This window comes from Sebastes umbrosus, chromosome 10, assembly GCF_015220745.1.
Source record: "Sebastes umbrosus isolate fSebUmb1 chromosome 10, fSebUmb1.pri, whole genome shotgun sequence".
Lineage (NCBI taxonomy): Eukaryota > Metazoa > Chordata > Actinopteri > Perciformes > Sebastidae > Sebastes > Sebastes umbrosus.
In genome coordinates, this window is record NC_051278.1 from 4854177 (window position 1) to 4871513 (window position 17337).

Below are 17337 nucleotides of genomic sequence, written 5' to 3' on the forward strand. Positions count from 1 at the left end.
TCAAAAAATGTCATGAAAAACAGTTTATTCAAAAATTTCATGAAACAAAGTGAAAGTATAGCATGTAGAAAAAATCAAAACATACTATACTATGACTTTTCATGACATTTTTTGACATACTATATTATTACTTTTTATGACTTTTTTCGTCATATTATACGATTTTATAATTTTTTTGACACACTATACTGTGACTTTTTTAATGAAATATGATTTTTTTTGACATGCTACAATAATAATCTTTTTTTCAACATACTATACTATGACTTTTTTTCTGGATACTATCCAATGACTTTTGTTTCAACATACTATACTGACTTTTTTTTCGCCATAACATACTTACTTTTTTGTACTTTTTTTTGACTTTATGACTTCTTGAAATATTGAAGGTTGTTGGTTCAATCCTTATGTGACAGATATCAAAAAATTTCATCGTATACTATGACGAAAAAAGTCACAGTATAGTTTGTTGAAAAATTTTATGAAAAAATAATCATAGTATTTTCATAAAATATGTCAACACACTATACTGTAACTTTTTTTCATTAAATGTTTCGACATACTAAACTATGACTTTTTTCCATGACATTTTTCGACATACTATACTATGTCAAAAAACAGTTATAGTATAGTTTTTCCAAAAAGTATAAAAAAGTCATAGTACAGTATGTCAAAAAAAGTCCGAAAAAAGTCATAAGATATTATGTCGAAAAATGTAAAAATGTCATAGTATAGTATGTCAAATAAAGGCTGAAAAAAATTATAGTATATCGAAAAAAGTCACAAAACTGCCATAATATAGTTTGTCAAAAATAGTCATGGCATAGTGTTTCGATAAAAGTAAAAAAAGTCAGTATAGTATGTCGAAAAAGTAAAAAAAGTCAGTGCATAAACACACAGGCTATAACAGCAAGTAAAAGTCTAAAACGAGCATATAAATACAATATAACATCAATGACCACGTTACAAGCGCAACCAAAGTTTATTTTTAGCAACAGACATGAATGCAGCAGATACAGTACTTAATAAACTGACAAAAGCTTTTTAGTTTGAGTCAGACTGACATTCATGTTGAGTAAACAGTGTTTCTGAATGGACTACATTACCCATAAGACGCATTTAATGCAACACTGAGGCCTTTGTGTTGCGTTCATGTCATGTTGGAGTTACCATCATTGTCAGTTTCAGACTTGTAAACACCGTTCACGTCAACATCCAAGTCGTGAAAGAAATTTTAAAAATGTGCGTATAAAAACTAAAATAATTATGAAAACTAAATGTCCACTAAAATCTGTCGTTCAAGGTTATTAAACACAAAATTTAATGGACAGCAATAACAATATAGTGCTATATTGTTAATTCACAGTATTTTTAACCTTCACACGACCAATTGTTGCCCGATGACGTGAAGTCATAAATGTGAATCCAAACATTGACTTTAATCCCACATGACCTGAATGCAACATTTGCGCCATCAGCTGTATAAATGAAGCTATAAAGTGCAGAAAAAACGTTCCCGGAAAAACACAATAATCCCAAACAACATTATCTTCACCTGAAAGCCAGGGGAATAAAGTAAATGGTAAACGTACAGGAAGTCAAAGGAATACATTTTGAGTTATACTGAAAATCACCAAAAACACAACACGCTGATCAGTCAGTGGAAGTTAAGGGACAAAAATCTTTAGTTTCAGTTCAAGGTTGGAAACCACTGTAGGTTAATGGGGTAGATTGTTCTCCACTGTATACTTAATAGCACACCAACTTCCAGTGTATGTCAATGGAGTAAATACAACTATTTGAAGTCAATAGAAAAATTACAAATTGTAACTAAAGTCATTGGAACAAAAATTACAGTTTAATGTTCACTCCACTGTAATTTGAAGTAGAACTAAAGAAATAGAGGACATTACTGAGAGTCAATGGGTCAGATTCTCCTGGAGGCTTAAAAGGCAAACTTTGTTCTACTGTAAGGCACTGGAGTAAATATGACAATACTGTAGTAATGTCACAGCTTGACTGAAAGTCAATGGCAAACTTTTATCTTCTAAAGTCTACATCAGTGGAACACATATCGACTTCACATATTGACTTGGAGTCAAATGTAAAAATGAAGCTGAAAGTCAATGGCAAACTTATTTTAGTTCTACGGTATATAAAATCAATGGGATAGATACTTTGTTTTTAAGTCATGTAAGAATGAGAACTAGCAGTAAGGTACTGCAAAATAATGGGATATCTTATTTTTACTTTTAATTAGGGATGGGCAATATGACGCTATGAAACCGTGCGACGGTAAAAATGTGTCCACCGGTAGAGATTTGGCAATACCGTTTCCACCGCGGTAGCAATTCTTGCGTGATCTCGTGATTCACGTGTGATTGCACATTATATCTCGATATCGCGAATCCAGCTGCCTCGCAAGGTTACTACTGTAAGGCATCAAAGTAAATATGATTATATAGTAATCACAGCTTAACTGAAAGTCAACGGAGAGCTTTTTTTATCTGCTAAAGAATCTCTACATCAGTGAAATATATATATTTGACTTCCAGCTGTGAATACTTAGCAAAGAGTTTCATTGTAAGTCAATGGAACAAAGATGAGAATTGGAAATTAATGGAAAACCTTTTACTAAATTCCATCCAGGAGATGTATTATTCCAAATAATCTTCCTGTAATGACTTTTTACAAATTTGAACTTTAAGCTTTTAGATGTTTGTTTGAGTTTAAACCTAGAAATTAGAAAGTGTTTTCATAAACAGCAATCAATAAATGAGGACTTGTGCTAAATACTGTGTAAATATATATTATGTTCAGATTCAGAACTCTTGGACTTTGTTGCTGTTCGCTGACCTTTTTTTTTTCCAGTTTTATTTTCTAGTTCATGTTAGTTTTAGTTGTTTAGAAGGCTAACATGGAGCTGCTGGCTAAACCTCTCGGACAAACTGGCATGACTGACACGAGGGCAAGAAAGTAAAGAAAGAAAAATGACTAAAGTTAAATGTCTCGGGGCGAGTTATTCCTTCCAGATTGTGTTCGGTGATTGAGACATTCAGGTTCTGACCCTGATCCTCGATCAAATACCTGCTGCAGGAAGGCGCTGCAGGTCGGCTCCTCCGTTACGGGACTCGAACGGTTCGTTGGGCGCCGGGATCTTCACGGCAGACGGTTCGACCCCCCAGATCTCGCGGGCGTACTGGGAGATGGTCCGGTCACTGGAGAACTTTCCGGATGCGGCGATGTTACGGATCACCATCCTGGTCCACTCTTTGGGGTTCTGAAAGGAAACAGGAAACACTGGTTGTTGGTTCAAAGGGTTTGTTGTAATTCATTTGAATCATCAGAACAAAAGAAGAAAAACTGATTTAGAAAATATCTAGTTCTTTGATAAAAGAAAAATAAAGTCAAAGACTACAACTCCCAGGGTGCATTTCACCAAGAAACATCCAATCACAGAGCTGTTCTGAAGCTCAAGATTACACTTTATAGAAACCTGATCAAACACTTCACTTTCTGGTTCTTGATCAGGAATAATTTAGTAATTCATTAACACCTCCAGGGTCTGAAATCTACTTTTTTTCACTTCCTGCCACTGTGGTAGGGAAGTATTTTAGTTTGTCTGCCACTCAGACATTTTATCCGCCACTTTTGAAATCTCTGCGCTAAATGAAGGAATAACATTTTAGATCTGATGTCATTCAATGTTTGTTATATTTTACATAAACACATTATATACATGGTAAATTACAGTGTTGGAATTACACCATAGCTTCTGGGGGAGAACTGTTTTGGGGGGTGGGAGGGTACTGTACTTTGTTATTGTGGTTATTTAGTGATTATTAGTCTTGTCTTTTTTTATATATTGTATTGTTATTCTTTATATCTTGTTCGAATTGTTTGTCATCACTATTATGTAGTCATATTATTATTTCTGTATATTAATCTTGTCTCTAGGTTTTTGTTATATTTGTGTAGTCTTAATGTGTGCAAAATAAATAAACAAACATTATTTGCATAAAAACACAATTCAATTGATTAAGAAATAAACGATTTTATTTGTATTTAAATATTTGCTTTGATTAAAAAAAAACTTGGCATTAGTAGTTTTCATAACATATTATAAGTTGTTTAGAGCAGCTAGAGTTATGAAGTCAAATTGAGAATAATTCTCTCTCTATTATTTATTTTATATTGATGTGAAAACATCTACAAACAACTGGATTTATTACATTTTCTCACCAAAAACTACATTTTAAAACGGCTTAGTAGGAACATTGGCTTTTTCAGAATAAGGACAAAATACCGAATATTTTGTGAATGTAAACATAGTCAGTGACTCCACTTATAGAGGAATAAATACAGAAAATACAAAAATAAACTGGATAAAAATAAAGATTTTAATAGAAAATGCAACCGTTTATTTATAATTTATATTCTATTTCTATATTGTATTTATTTGTATCTTGTTTTATTATTTAATATTATTTAACATTTTATTTGTCTCATAAAATCACAGCTCTTATCAGTCACACAAATAAAATATAACAGCTCAGAGAAGACCTTAGTTGAACAGAATATTCTAGGAATGGAAGCAACTATGGTGAAATATCAACAAAAATTAATAATATTTAAGTGTAAAAATTCATTTGGCTGCTACAGGAACAGTTGTGAATGATATTAATATCCATCTCAACATCTCACTCTCAGAAAGAAAGAGAACATTATCTACTCTTCAGGTTTGACCACAGCGAACAGTAAACAGGTGTGTTACCTTGTACAGCTCACTGACTCTCTCCTGACACCTGACGTAGTCCTCGAAATCAGCAAACACTTTAAACCTGAAACACACAAATGTTCATGTTAATGTTTCATATGTTTTAACAGTGTAACTGTCTTAAAATAACAAATATAATTGTTTGCAGTTGTTGGAAGCTGCATTATTTTGCTCTGTTGATGGAGCTAGGCTAACAGTTTCCCCCTGCTTCCACACACACACACACACAGGTGATGTTTACCTGTCATGGTTCATCAGCATGTTGACCAGGTCTCTGAAGAGTTCAGGTTCTGTGGGACTGAAGAAGCCCGCCTGGATCTGATCCACAGCCAGTTTCAGCTCCGGCAAACGCTCATAGTACTCTGTGGCGTTGTACCTGCAGGACAGGTAAACAGGAAGTGATGTCATTCACTGCACACTTTAGTTCAGATCTTTGAGCTCCTGCCTGAGTCATTCTGATGACCTCTGACCTTTCCTCTATAGCGCCACCATCAGGTGATGCAGCTGAGAGCAAAGGTGCATTCAAGAAAACTCGGGACATCTGAGAGTCAGCTGCTGAACAAGCATCCAAAACATCTAGAATTTTGTATACATTTTTTTTATAATAATGCATTTCCTTATTTTGAATGCAACTATAAATAAATCATGTTTTAAATTTGCTTATTTATTTTATTTATTTATAATTATTAAACTTCCTATTCAGTCGTCATTATTATTTCTATTCGTCTTCTTTAGTTTCTGAAAACACAGCTTGTTAACACAAGTATAAATTCCCTAGCAGTAATAATAATAATAATAATAATAATAATAAGATATATATAATAAACTCTATAAACTCTTAATACAGCACATCAAAAAGACATTTAAAATGTCTTCTTGGACATTTTTTCCGTTTTCTGACATTTTATGAACCAAACGATTCTTCAATAAATCAGAAAAGAGTCGGCAGATTAATCAATAAAAGAAAGAATCATAAAGTGTTCTAAAGACGGAGGAACCCAACAATTTCAAAGTGTCCTTGAATGCACCATGAAGAAGAGTTCCTGCCAAAGAGTCAAGAAGCAAAGAGATGAAACTGGTGTTTTTAGACAACAGCCACTGCCGCCATTTTGGACTGAAAACTCTTATTATATTTATAATGTTTATAATGTTTATAATGTTTTATCGTTCAATTCAGGCCATTTAAGTAGAATATGACAATAGAATTGAAATAATTTAGTTTTACTTTTGTACGGCACTTTGTAGTGTTGTTAGTCGCTTTCAGTCCAAAATGGCAGACGCGTAGCTCTGCTGCTGGGCACTGATTTTGAAATATACGTTCTTTATTCCTGCTCTCAAATGCATCACCACATGACACCAGACAGGAAGTGATGTAAAGCCTCCTCCTCACCCCTTCCTGTCCATCTCGTCCACGTCCGTCACCCTCATGCCGAAGATGAAGAGGTTCTCCTCCCCGGCCTCCTCGGCCATCTCCACCGTGGCTCCGTCCATCGTGCCGACCGTCAGAGCGCCGTTCAACATGAACTTCATGTTTCCTGTTCCGGAAGCTTCGGTTCCTGCAGTGGAGATCTGCTCCGACAGGTCAGTAGCCGGAATCACTGGGTGACCGAAGCAAACGCACCCAAACAGAGAGACAACACGTCAGAACATCTATTAAGACACAGTTATTATTATTATTCCTCCTCCTCCTCCTCCTCCTCCTCCTCCTCATCCTCCTCCTCCTCACCTCTCTCAGCCATAGACACTCGGTAGTTTTCCAGGTAGATCACTTTGAGTTTGTCTCCCACCGCCGGGTCGTTATTGATCACCTGACCCACCGAGGTGATCAGTTTGATGATCATCTTGGCCATGTGGTACCCGGGAGCCGCCTGCAGGGGAGGAGAGGGTTAAACTCTGTTGTCAGGTATCAATATGGATTCATATTGATTATAAACTAATCACCTTTCCTCCGATCATCACCGTCCTGGGAACAAACTCTTTGTTGGGCTGCAGCTTGATTCCTGAACACAAACAAACACATCAAGGTAGTTCAGACGGAGGACGTGTCGGAGGGTCAGTATATGTCTGTATATATGTACAGTGTGTATATGTGTCTGTCTAAGTCACGGCCAGGCGGTCGGTCTTATATGTATATATGTCTGTATATGCAGTATGTCTAAGTCACGGCCGGTCTTACGGTTGTAGAGCGTGACGGCGTGCAGACAGTTGAGCAGCTGCCTCTTGTACTCGTGGATTCGCTTCACCTGGACGTCAAAGATGGAGTCCGGGTTCACCTGAACTTGGTATTGATTCTGCAGGAAGGCCGCAAACTTCAGCTTACTCTCCTGTTAAAGAGACAGACAGACGGGTCAGAGGGACAGACGGGTCAGAGAGAGAGAGAGAGAGAGACAGACGGGTCAGAGGGACAGACGGGTGAGAAGGACAGACGTGTCACAGAGAGACAGACAGACGGGTCAGAGAGACAGACGGGTCAGAGGGATAGACGGGTCAGAGAGAGAGAGAGAGAGAGAGAGAGAGAGAGACAGGTCAGAGAGAGAGACAGAGGGACGGGTCAGAGAGAGAGAGACAGACAGACAGACAGGTGTCTCTGTACCTGTTTGACTTTGGCCACGTCTCTGATAAAAGCTTCATCGTCGACAAACTGGATGATTTTCTTCAGCTGGTAGAGGTCAGTGAGGAAGTCGTCTCCGATCCTCTGCAGCAACAATCAATCAATGCATTCATCAATTATTAGTATTAGTATTATTATTATAGAGCTATTCTGATAATCAATCAACCGTTTCAGTGAAGGTCTGCTGATTTCTTTTGTTTTATTTATTAATAATCTGAATATTTTTATTGAAGAAGCAGTTTGTAAATATCTTCTTGAGCTTTGAGGAGGTTTTCACTATTTTATTTTACATTTAAAAGACCAAACAATGAATAAAATGAATCAATTGATCAGTAAAATAATTGGCAGATTAATTGATAATGAAAATAATCATTATTCGTAGCAGCAGGCTGACTGATGAAGACTGTGAGGAAGAGCTGTAGTTCCTCGCTTCGTCTGGCTCATCTCCAATCAATTCATAAAACCTGAACATCCAGCCAGCTGTGGATTTACAGGTCCGTCCTGTACAGGTGAGTCTCAGGTGTGTTCGTACCTCAGCGATGATGTCAGCCAGGCCGGGGTTACACAGCAGCAGCCAGCGGCGAGGAGTGATGCCGTTAGTTTTATTCTGAAACTTCTCAGGATCCACCTCGTAGAAGTCTTTAAACCTGCAGCCACATTATTATTCAGACATCACACCGAGTCACTTACTGCAGTAAAAGTACTGGTACCACAATATAAAAATACTCCATTACATGTCCTGCATTCAAAATGTTACTTAAGTAAAAGTATAAAAGTATTATCAGCAAAATATACTTAAAGTATCAAAAGTTATTAATTATACAGAATAATCTATATTATAGCATTATAATTATTGATGCATTAATGTGTTCATCACTTTAATGTTGCAGATGGCAAAGATGGAGCTACTTTTAAAGATCTTTGGGGATATTGAACAAATATTTTATTAATTTTTGTCTTATAATTTATTAATACTTTTCTGATATTTAACTTGTATTTTTAAGATATTCTACTAATAACTTTTGGGATTTTTTACTGTTATTATTTTGGATATTTTACCATTTTTGGCTGATACTTTACTAATATTTTCTACTATTTTGCGGATATTTTATTTGTTCATCACTTTAATGTTGCAGATGGTAAAGGTGAAGCTACTTTTAATGACTTTTCAGGATATTTTACGAATATTTTTCGCATATTTTATTAATTTTTGTCTGATAAATTATTAATAATTTTCTGATATTTAACTTATATTTTTATGATATTCTATTTTAATAATTTTTTTAAATATATTTTTCTGCTTTTTTATTTGTTCATCACTTTAATGTTGCAGCTGGTAAAGGTGGAACTATTTTGAATGACTTTATATACTGCTGGTAGTTTAATCTATAATAAGACATCATTATTTATTAGTTGATTATATTTATTTATTTTAATAATCTTAATCTGTAAACTAACTAAAACTGTCAGATAAATGTAGTGGAGTAGAAAGCAGTACTAGAGTAAATGTACTTGGTTGTAACGACCAGTGATCGGTCTTTGCTCTGATTGGTCGTCTCCTGGACTCACACAGTGTTCTTGACGATGTCCGAGTGAATCTGAGCGACTCCGTTGACGGCGTGCGCTCCGACCACGCACAGGTGAGCCATGTTGATCCTCTTCGGCTCTCCCTCCTCGATCAGAGACATCCGGCGCAGACGGTCGGCGTCTCCGGGGAACATGGCCGCCACCCTCTGACAGAGACGCAGTACAAATACTTTAAAATGTGTATTTATACACAGAGGGCTGGCAGCTCTCTTTGTGTTTGAGAGCAAAGAAGGACAATAATAGATTATAGAGTAGAGCTCAGTAGAATCTTACATCCAGATGTTTCAGTAGAAGTCAGTAAAAACACTAGAGTCATGTATCAAGGTGTGTGTATTCAGTGTTTTATATCAGTAGAGTTCAGTTTAATGTCCAGAAGTCTGTGTTTACTTCAGTAGAAGTCAGTGGAAACAGTAGAGTCTAATGTCCTCTAATGTCTATGTTTTAATAGACGCTAATTCAAACATTGTTTCCATTTTTGTCATAGAATCGAGTAGAAACAGTAGAATCCTGTTTTAAGGTCAGTATATTTATAAAGTAGAGCTCAGTAGAACTCCGTAGAGCTCCGTAGAGCTTAGTAGTGTCCAGTAGAGCTCAGGAGAGCCCAATAAAGCTCAGTAGAGTCCAGTAGAGCCCAGTAATGCTCAGTAGAGTCCAGTAGAGCCCAGTGGAGCCAAGTAGACCCCAGTAAAGCTCAGTAGAGCTCAGAAGAGCCGATTAGAGTCCAGTAGAGCTCAGTACAATTTAGTAGACTCCAGTAGGGCTCAGTAGAGGTCAGTAGAGTCCAGTAAAGCTCAGTAAGCCCAGTAGAGCTCAGTAGAGTCCAGTAGAGTCCAGTAGAACTCAGTAAAGTCTAGTAGTGCCCAGTAGAGCCCATTAGAATCTAGTAAATCTCAGTAGAGTACAGTAGAGTCCAGTGGAGCTCAGTAAAACTCAGTAGAGCTCAGTAGTGCCCAGTAGAGTCCAGTAGAGTCAGTAGAGTCTAGTAGAGCCCAGTAGAGCCCAGTAGAGTCCAGTAGAGTCAGTAGAGTCCAGTAGAGCCCAGTAGAGCCCAGTAGAGCCAGTAGAGCCCAGTAGAGTCTAGTAGAGTCTAGTAGAGCCAGTAGAGCCCAATAGAGTCTAGTAGAGTCTAGTAGAGTCTAGTAGAACCCAGTAGAGCCCAGTAGAGCCCAGTAGAGTCTTACCTCCAGGTGTCTCCGGTTGATCTCGTAGATGATATGCAGGTGTCGAGGCAGCAGCTGTTCGAACAAGAAGACCGGCCAGCGCTCCAACGCCTCGGGGAGCACCGTGTGGTTGGTGTACGCACAGGTACGAGAGGTGATGTCCCACGCCTGTCTCACACACACACACACACACACACACACACACACACACACACACACACACACACACACACACACACACACACACAGGTAGAATACACAATCATAAGCCGACATGAACCAGAGGTCCTTACAGTACTCTGTCACTGTCAGTCAGACCTTGTCCCAGTCCAGCTTCTCGATGTCCACCAGGATCCTCATCAGCTCAGGGATGGCCAGAGCCGGGTGGGTGTCGTTCAGCTGGATCGCCACCTGGCGGGACAGGAAGCACAGGAGTCACCACCACCACAGAAGAAGAAACAGCTTTATACAGCCTTGGTCAGTGAGTTCCTATTCTATTCATATTACTGCTGCATTAATGTGTCTGATGCATTTTAACTCCTTCATATCCTGTTGGCTGGTTTCATCTGCAGCAATGCATCATGGTCTATAAGATCATCAGGTGTCCTGTGAGAACCACGTATCTCTGCTGTTTTGTGACAACACATTTTCCAGCTGGTTCAAGGGGCTTTTTAAAGAGTTTATTGATCTTCAGGAGGACGAGGAGGATTTCCTCTTTATCACAAACATTCAACATCAACACATCTGGATACACCTGTTTTTACCTGGACAGGAAGGAACTAAAGCTGTCAGATAAATGTAGTGTAGTAGAAAGTACAATAGTTCCCTCTGAGATGTACTGTAGTGGAGTAGAAGTAGACAGTAGCAGAACATGGAAATACTGGAGTCTTTTTCTCACCTTATCAGGAAACGTGGCGAAGCACGTCCTCACCGGGTCTCTGCAGCCGAACTTGGAGGATTTGAACCTGCGGATGATGTCCTGCAGCGTGGCCGCGACCACGAAGTACTCCTGCTTCAGACGCAGCTCCTTCCCCTCAAAAAACTACACACAGATCAGTTCTTTATCATCCAGCATGTTTCTACATTTATAGAGACTCCACGGAGCTCAGTGGTGAAACGTTTATTCCAATTTAATCATTTTGAATGATTGAGATGAAGTGGAAGTACAAGTAAATACTCCAGTAAAGTACCAGTAGCTCAAACGTGTACTCACGTTGTCATTGGGGTAGAGGACTCTGGAGATGTTCTCCGCCAGGTTTCTGTCCAGAACAGCTTCAATGTAATCTCCAACATTAACTGTGAAGCAGAGACACAGAGTCCGTTCAGACTGAAGAACCACTACTGAACCTGCCGCTGGTATTTACCAGTAATACAATGTAAATACATTTACTGAAGTACTGCACTTTAGTACTAATTTGAGGTACTTGAAGGTGTTACTTTGGGCTCCGGGTCACTGTGACGCCATTTTTTCACTATCTTTACAAAATCGATTGATGGAGAAAATAATCAGCAGATTAATTCTTAATGATGATGAAGATGATGAAGACGTACAGTTCTGCAGTTTGAAGTCGTTTGGAGCTTTAGCCGACCACAGTCTCATCGTGTTTACAGTGTTGTTATGGTAACCAGGAACTGGAGTGTCATAGGGCATCGCCAACACTACCTACACAACAACGACAACACCTCAAACATGTCATTTCTCTCCTGACAGTGACCGGCAACGATCAGACGTCATAACATCAGCTGATCATATCTGACCTGAGTATCGACCCACTTCACGCCGCTCTCTGTCGTCTCCACTCGGCCGTAGAAATGAACCGGCAGCATGTACTCCGGTCTGGCCTTCTCCCAGGGGTTCCCGTACCTCAGCCAATCATCTGCCTCCTCCACCTGATGGGGGCGGAGCAACACGTCAGCCAATCACACACCTCCTGAACACCTCGTGTTTCTGTCTGTGTTTCTGTGTGTGTGTGTGTGTGTGTGTGTGTGTGGGGGGAGGGGGGGGGGGGGGTGTGCGTGTATACCTGCCATCCCTCTCTGATCTTCTGGTTGAAGATGCCGAACTCGTAACGGATACCGTAACCGTACGCTGCCAGACCGAGCGTTGCCATGGAGTCCAGGAAACACGCTGCCGAGACGAAGACAGGAAGTTTTTAGAGAGTGAAGACGTTTTTGTAGAGAGTTTCTACATACACGCGGTCTCACTCTCTACAGTCGTCCTCGCTCTCTACAGTCAGTCTAGCTCTCTACAAAAGGTCCTCGCTCTCAACAGTTGTCTTCGCTCTCTACAGTCGTCTTCGCTCTCTACAAAAGATCCTCGCTCTCTACAGTTCTCGCTCTCTACAGTCGTCCTCGCTCTCTACAGTCAGTCTAGCTCTATACAAAAGGTCCTCGCTCTCAACAGTTGTCTTCGCTCTCTACAGTCATCTTCGCTCTTTACAAAAGACCCTCGCTCTCTACAGTCGTCCTCGCTCTCTACAGTCCTCGCTCTCTACAGTCAGCCTCGCTCTCTACAGTCAGCCTCGCTCTCTACAGTCAGCCTCGCTCTCGCTCTCTACAGTCGGCCTCGCTCTCTACAAAAGGTCCTGGCTCTCTACAGTCGGCCTCGCTCTCTACAAAAGGTCCTGGCTCTCTACAGTCGCCCTCGCTCTCTACAGTCGCCCTCGCTCTCTACAGTCGTCCTTGCTCTCTACAGTCGTCCTCGCGCTCTACAAAAGGTCCTCGCTCTCTACAGTCGTCCTCGCGCTCTACAAAAGGTCCTTGTTCTCTAGAGTCGGCCTGTAAACAGAAATTGTGAATGTTTACCTGCCAGTCGTCCCAGTCCTCCGTTGCCCAGACCAGCGTCCTCCTCGATCTCCTCCAACTCCTCCATGTCCAAACCCAACTACACACAGACACACAGACACAGACACACAGACACAGACACACAGACACACAGACACACAGACACACACACACACACACACACACACACACACACACACACACACACACACACACACACACACACACACACACACACACACACACACACACACACACACACACACACAGCTGTTATCAGTGTGTTTTGTGTCGACTTCCTGGTTGTGGTGAAACAACCAGGAAATTGAAAGAGAGTTTAAAACTTCATGGTCGCCTCAGAAAACCAGAAAAACTACAAACACGGATGAATCGCTCGATTGGGTCGAGAAAATGTCAATGGGAAGTAGAGTTATTACACAAATTTAAATTTAAACAAAAGCAGGAAGCAGTTGAATTTCTCTGTTTAATTTAAGTTCAGTTTCGGGGTCGTTGTTCGTTATTCGTCTTCTCTTTTCAGGGTCACATTTCACTGGAAATGAACTAAAACGTGAAATGTAATGATCTCTAAATGCTTCTAAAACGTGCTCACAAAGGTTCATTACATCAGTCCTGCTTCATCTGATGCATATTACCTGGTAGATGGCCTCATCACAGGCGCTCTGCAGGCCGAGGTTGATCATGGTGTTCTGCAGCGTTCTGCCCATGTAGAACTCCAGAGACAGATAGTAAACCCTCTGAAGACAAACACACAGTCATCTCTGATTATTACACTTTACAGACCTCAGATCAGATTATTGATTACCGATCAGGGAAAGTGGGGAACAACAGAAGCACAATGTAAACTGAAATGATGAAGACAACACATGCATTGTTATATTAACTCGTATTATAGAGGAGTTCAAATCTACACTTAAAGTCTTTAGCATGTCAGTTTAGATTGTGCTAACAGGATGCATATTCCTGAATAAACAGGTTCACACAAAGCAATGACTGAATGCTCAGAAACACACACACACGTTGCACAAAGAGGGACACAAAGTGTAGGTAAATAAGGAACTTCTTTCAGTGCTGATATCAGATCAGTTTTGTCTCCACAGATAAACATCAGCTGCAGAGCAGGCAGTTTTTAGATAAAGATCTGAATAGGAAACAGATTGTGAACATTCAGGATCTGTCAGTCCAAAAACAACATTAAACACAAACTTATAGGACATAAACCAGTTCCTCCTCAAAGGTTGCTGCTTTAACACTGACGTTAATGTTATAATTTATCTTCACTGTATTCATCCTCAGCCTTATCTTAGCTTCTACTTTCTTTAATATTATTATTATTATTGCATCATAATTTTGTTGTTTTGAAATACATCTTGTTTGGAGCATTTAAATTATTCTTTAAATTGATATTTACATCTATAAGACACTAAATAATCTTGATTCTTCAGCCGAATTAAACAACAGTGACTCAGTAAATATGCAAAGTTACAGCTCTCTTCATACATCATGTTCTTTGGTCGATAATTGAGGAAATATTAAAATTGTCGGATAATTGAATAGAGTCTGGTCCACTTTCCCCCATACAAGACCTTAATCTCGCATGAAGGACAAGCCAGACTCTATTCGCAATATTAATCTTAAAATGCATGCAATTTAAAATACAATACTTAAGATAGAGATTGATAAAAAATCCTCCTCTGCTACTATCGGTATATGAATAAATGCACCAAACCTGACTATATTTTTGACTAAATCTAGACTGCTGTCTACGGTGCACTGCAGGGGGTTTTAGAGTCTTAAGAAAGTTTTCAAACATGATTAATTGTTAAAATTAAGTAACATTTTGAGATTAAATATACTCCGAATTAATGTCTGGTACCTAATCATGCAAAAACTATATGGGTCATGCTTTTACAGGATCAAGTGGGTTCAGACCGACAGACTGACAGAGACACAGAGACAGAGACAGAGACACAGAGACACAGAGACAGAGAGACAGAGACAGAGACACAGAGACAGAGAGACAGAGAGACAGAGACACAGACAGAGAGATAGAGAGACAGAGACACAGAGACAGAGAGAAAGAGAGACATAGACACAGAGATAGAGAGACAGAGACACAGAGACAGAGAGACAGAGAGACAGAGACACAGAGAAAGAGAGAAAGAGAGACATAGACACAGAGACAGAGAGGCAGAGACACAGACGGAGACACAGAGACAGCAACAGAGACACAGACAGAGAGACAGCGAGATAGAGACACAGAAAAACAGAGACAGAGAGACAGAGACACAGAAACACAGAGACAGAGAGACAGAGACACAGAGTGACAGAGAGACAGAGACACAGAGAGACACAGACACAGACACAGACTGAGACAGAGACACAGAGAGACAGAGACAGAGACACAGACACAGACCCAGACACAGAGACACAGAGATTGATAAAAAAATATCCTCTGCTAATATCGGTATATGAATAAATGCACCAAACCTCACTATATTTTTGACTGAATCTAGACTGCTGTCTACGGTGCACTGCATGGGAGTTTTCGACTCTTAAAAAAGTTTTCAAACATGATTAATTGTTAAAATTAAGTAACATTCGGAGATTAAATATACGCCGAATTAAAGTCTGGTACCTTATCATGCAAAAACTAAATGAATCACGCTTCCAATGCTTTGACATTTTGCAGATAATTAGTGAAACTTGAAAACTACGCATTTTTTCAGTGGAGTTCGGCACATGTTCTGCTGCTCTACCTTGGGGTCCTTCTCGTAGTAGTATTGCTGGGTCCGGATCCAGCGGCCCACCAGGTGGTCCCGGACGGTGTGGGCCAGGGCGAAGTAGTAGTCCCGAGGCGTCGCGACGTTCCGGTCCTTCACCAGGGTGAAGTGCAGGTGTCGGTTGAAACTCCGTTTGATCTCCACGACGTCACCGAGCTCCGCGATGCCGCGGACACTGATCTGCTTCCGCTTCTCCTGGTCGGTCAGCGGAGCCGCCATGTTCACAGAGAGACAGCCGGGAGGAGGAGGACGGAGAGCGGACTGAGAGGTGAGGACGAGCCGCTGGAGTGAAGGAGAATCACCTGGCAGGTAGAGAAGATCACCTGGCAGGTAGAGCAGGAAGAACAACACGCAGACACGAAGACACGCCCACAGAGGAGACCAGCTGGTACTGAGGGGGCGGGGCCTGGTGGGGCCGGGAATAAAGTCATATTATGAGAATTAAGTCACAAGTTTATGAAAAAAGAAAGTTGTAATATTATGAGAATAAAGTCAGAAGTTTACGAGAAAAGAAAGTCGTAATATTATGAGAATAAAGTCACAAGTTTATGAAAAATGAAAGTTGTAATATTATGAGAATAAAGTCACAAGTTTACGAGAAAAGAAAGTCGTAATATTATGAGAATAAAGTCAGAAGTTTACGAGAAAAGAAAGTCGTAATATTATGAGAATAAAGTCACAAGTTTATGAAAAATGAAAGTTGTAATATTATGAGAATAAAGTCACAAGTTTACGAGAAAAGAAAGTCGTAATATTAAGAGAATAACGTCACAAGTTTATGAAAAATGAAAGTTGTAATATTATGAGAATAAAGTTCTATATTTCTATTTTCTTTTTTTCTCGTAAAGTTAGGACTTTATTCTCGTAATATTACAACTTTTTTCTCATTAAGTTATGACTTTATTCTCACAATATTACAACTTTTTTCTCATTAAGTTATGACTTTATTCCTGTAATTTTCCGACTTTTTTCTCATTAAGTTATGACTTTATTCTCGTGATATTACAACTTTTTTTCTCGTTAAATTATTACTTTATTCTCGTGATATTACGACTTTTTTTCTCGTTAAGTTATGACTTTATTCTCGTAATATTACAACTTTTTTTCTCATTAAGCTATGACTTTATTCTCGTAATATTACGACTTTTGTCTTATAAAGGTATGACTTTAGTCTCGTAAAATTACAACTTTTTTTTCTCATTAAGTTATGACTTTATTCTCACAATATTACGACTTTTTTCTCGTTAAGTTATGACTTTATTCTCACAATATTACGACTTTTTTTCTCATTAAGTTATGACATTATTCTCGTAATTTTACGACTTTTTCTCGTAAAGCTATGACTTTATTCTCGTACCATTACGCCTTTTTTCTCGTAAAGTTATGACTTTTTCTTGTAATATTATGACTTTTTTTCGTAAAGTTATGACTTTATTCTTGTAATATTACGCCTTTTCTCTCATAAAGTTCTAACTTTATTCTGGAAATCTCAGATTTCTTTTTCCCTCAATGTGGCCCTAATACTCTGTCGCACATTTGCACTTTGGCCCTCACTGCATTAGACTTATATACTATATACTTAAACTATAAACTGTGTTACCTTCATCACAATGATTA

The 17337-nt window shown here is 39.2% G+C and overlaps 1 protein-coding gene across 1 annotated transcript; it reads right to left on the bottom strand.

The window, feature by feature from the left end:
- Positions 1-963: 963 nt before the first annotated feature.
- pygb (phosphorylase, glycogen; brain) lies at positions 964-16101 on the bottom strand. Its single transcript, XM_037782136.1, has 20 exons — positions 15697-16101; positions 13573-13674; positions 12941-13019; positions 12160-12263; positions 11894-12025; positions 11687-11798; positions 11349-11431; positions 11034-11177; positions 10454-10546; positions 10157-10303; positions 8958-9121; positions 7921-8035; positions 7371-7472; positions 6954-7101; positions 6719-6777; positions 6504-6645; positions 6168-6375; positions 5019-5153; positions 4775-4841; positions 964-3280 (listed from the first exon to the last, which is right to left on the bottom strand). The coding sequence occupies exons 1-20, from the start codon at positions 15937-15939 to the stop codon at positions 3080-3082; spliced, it is 2580 nt and encodes an 859-aa protein (XP_037638064.1). The 5' UTR covers positions 15940-16101; the 3' UTR covers positions 964-3079.
- Positions 16102-17337: the final 1236 nt, after the last annotated feature.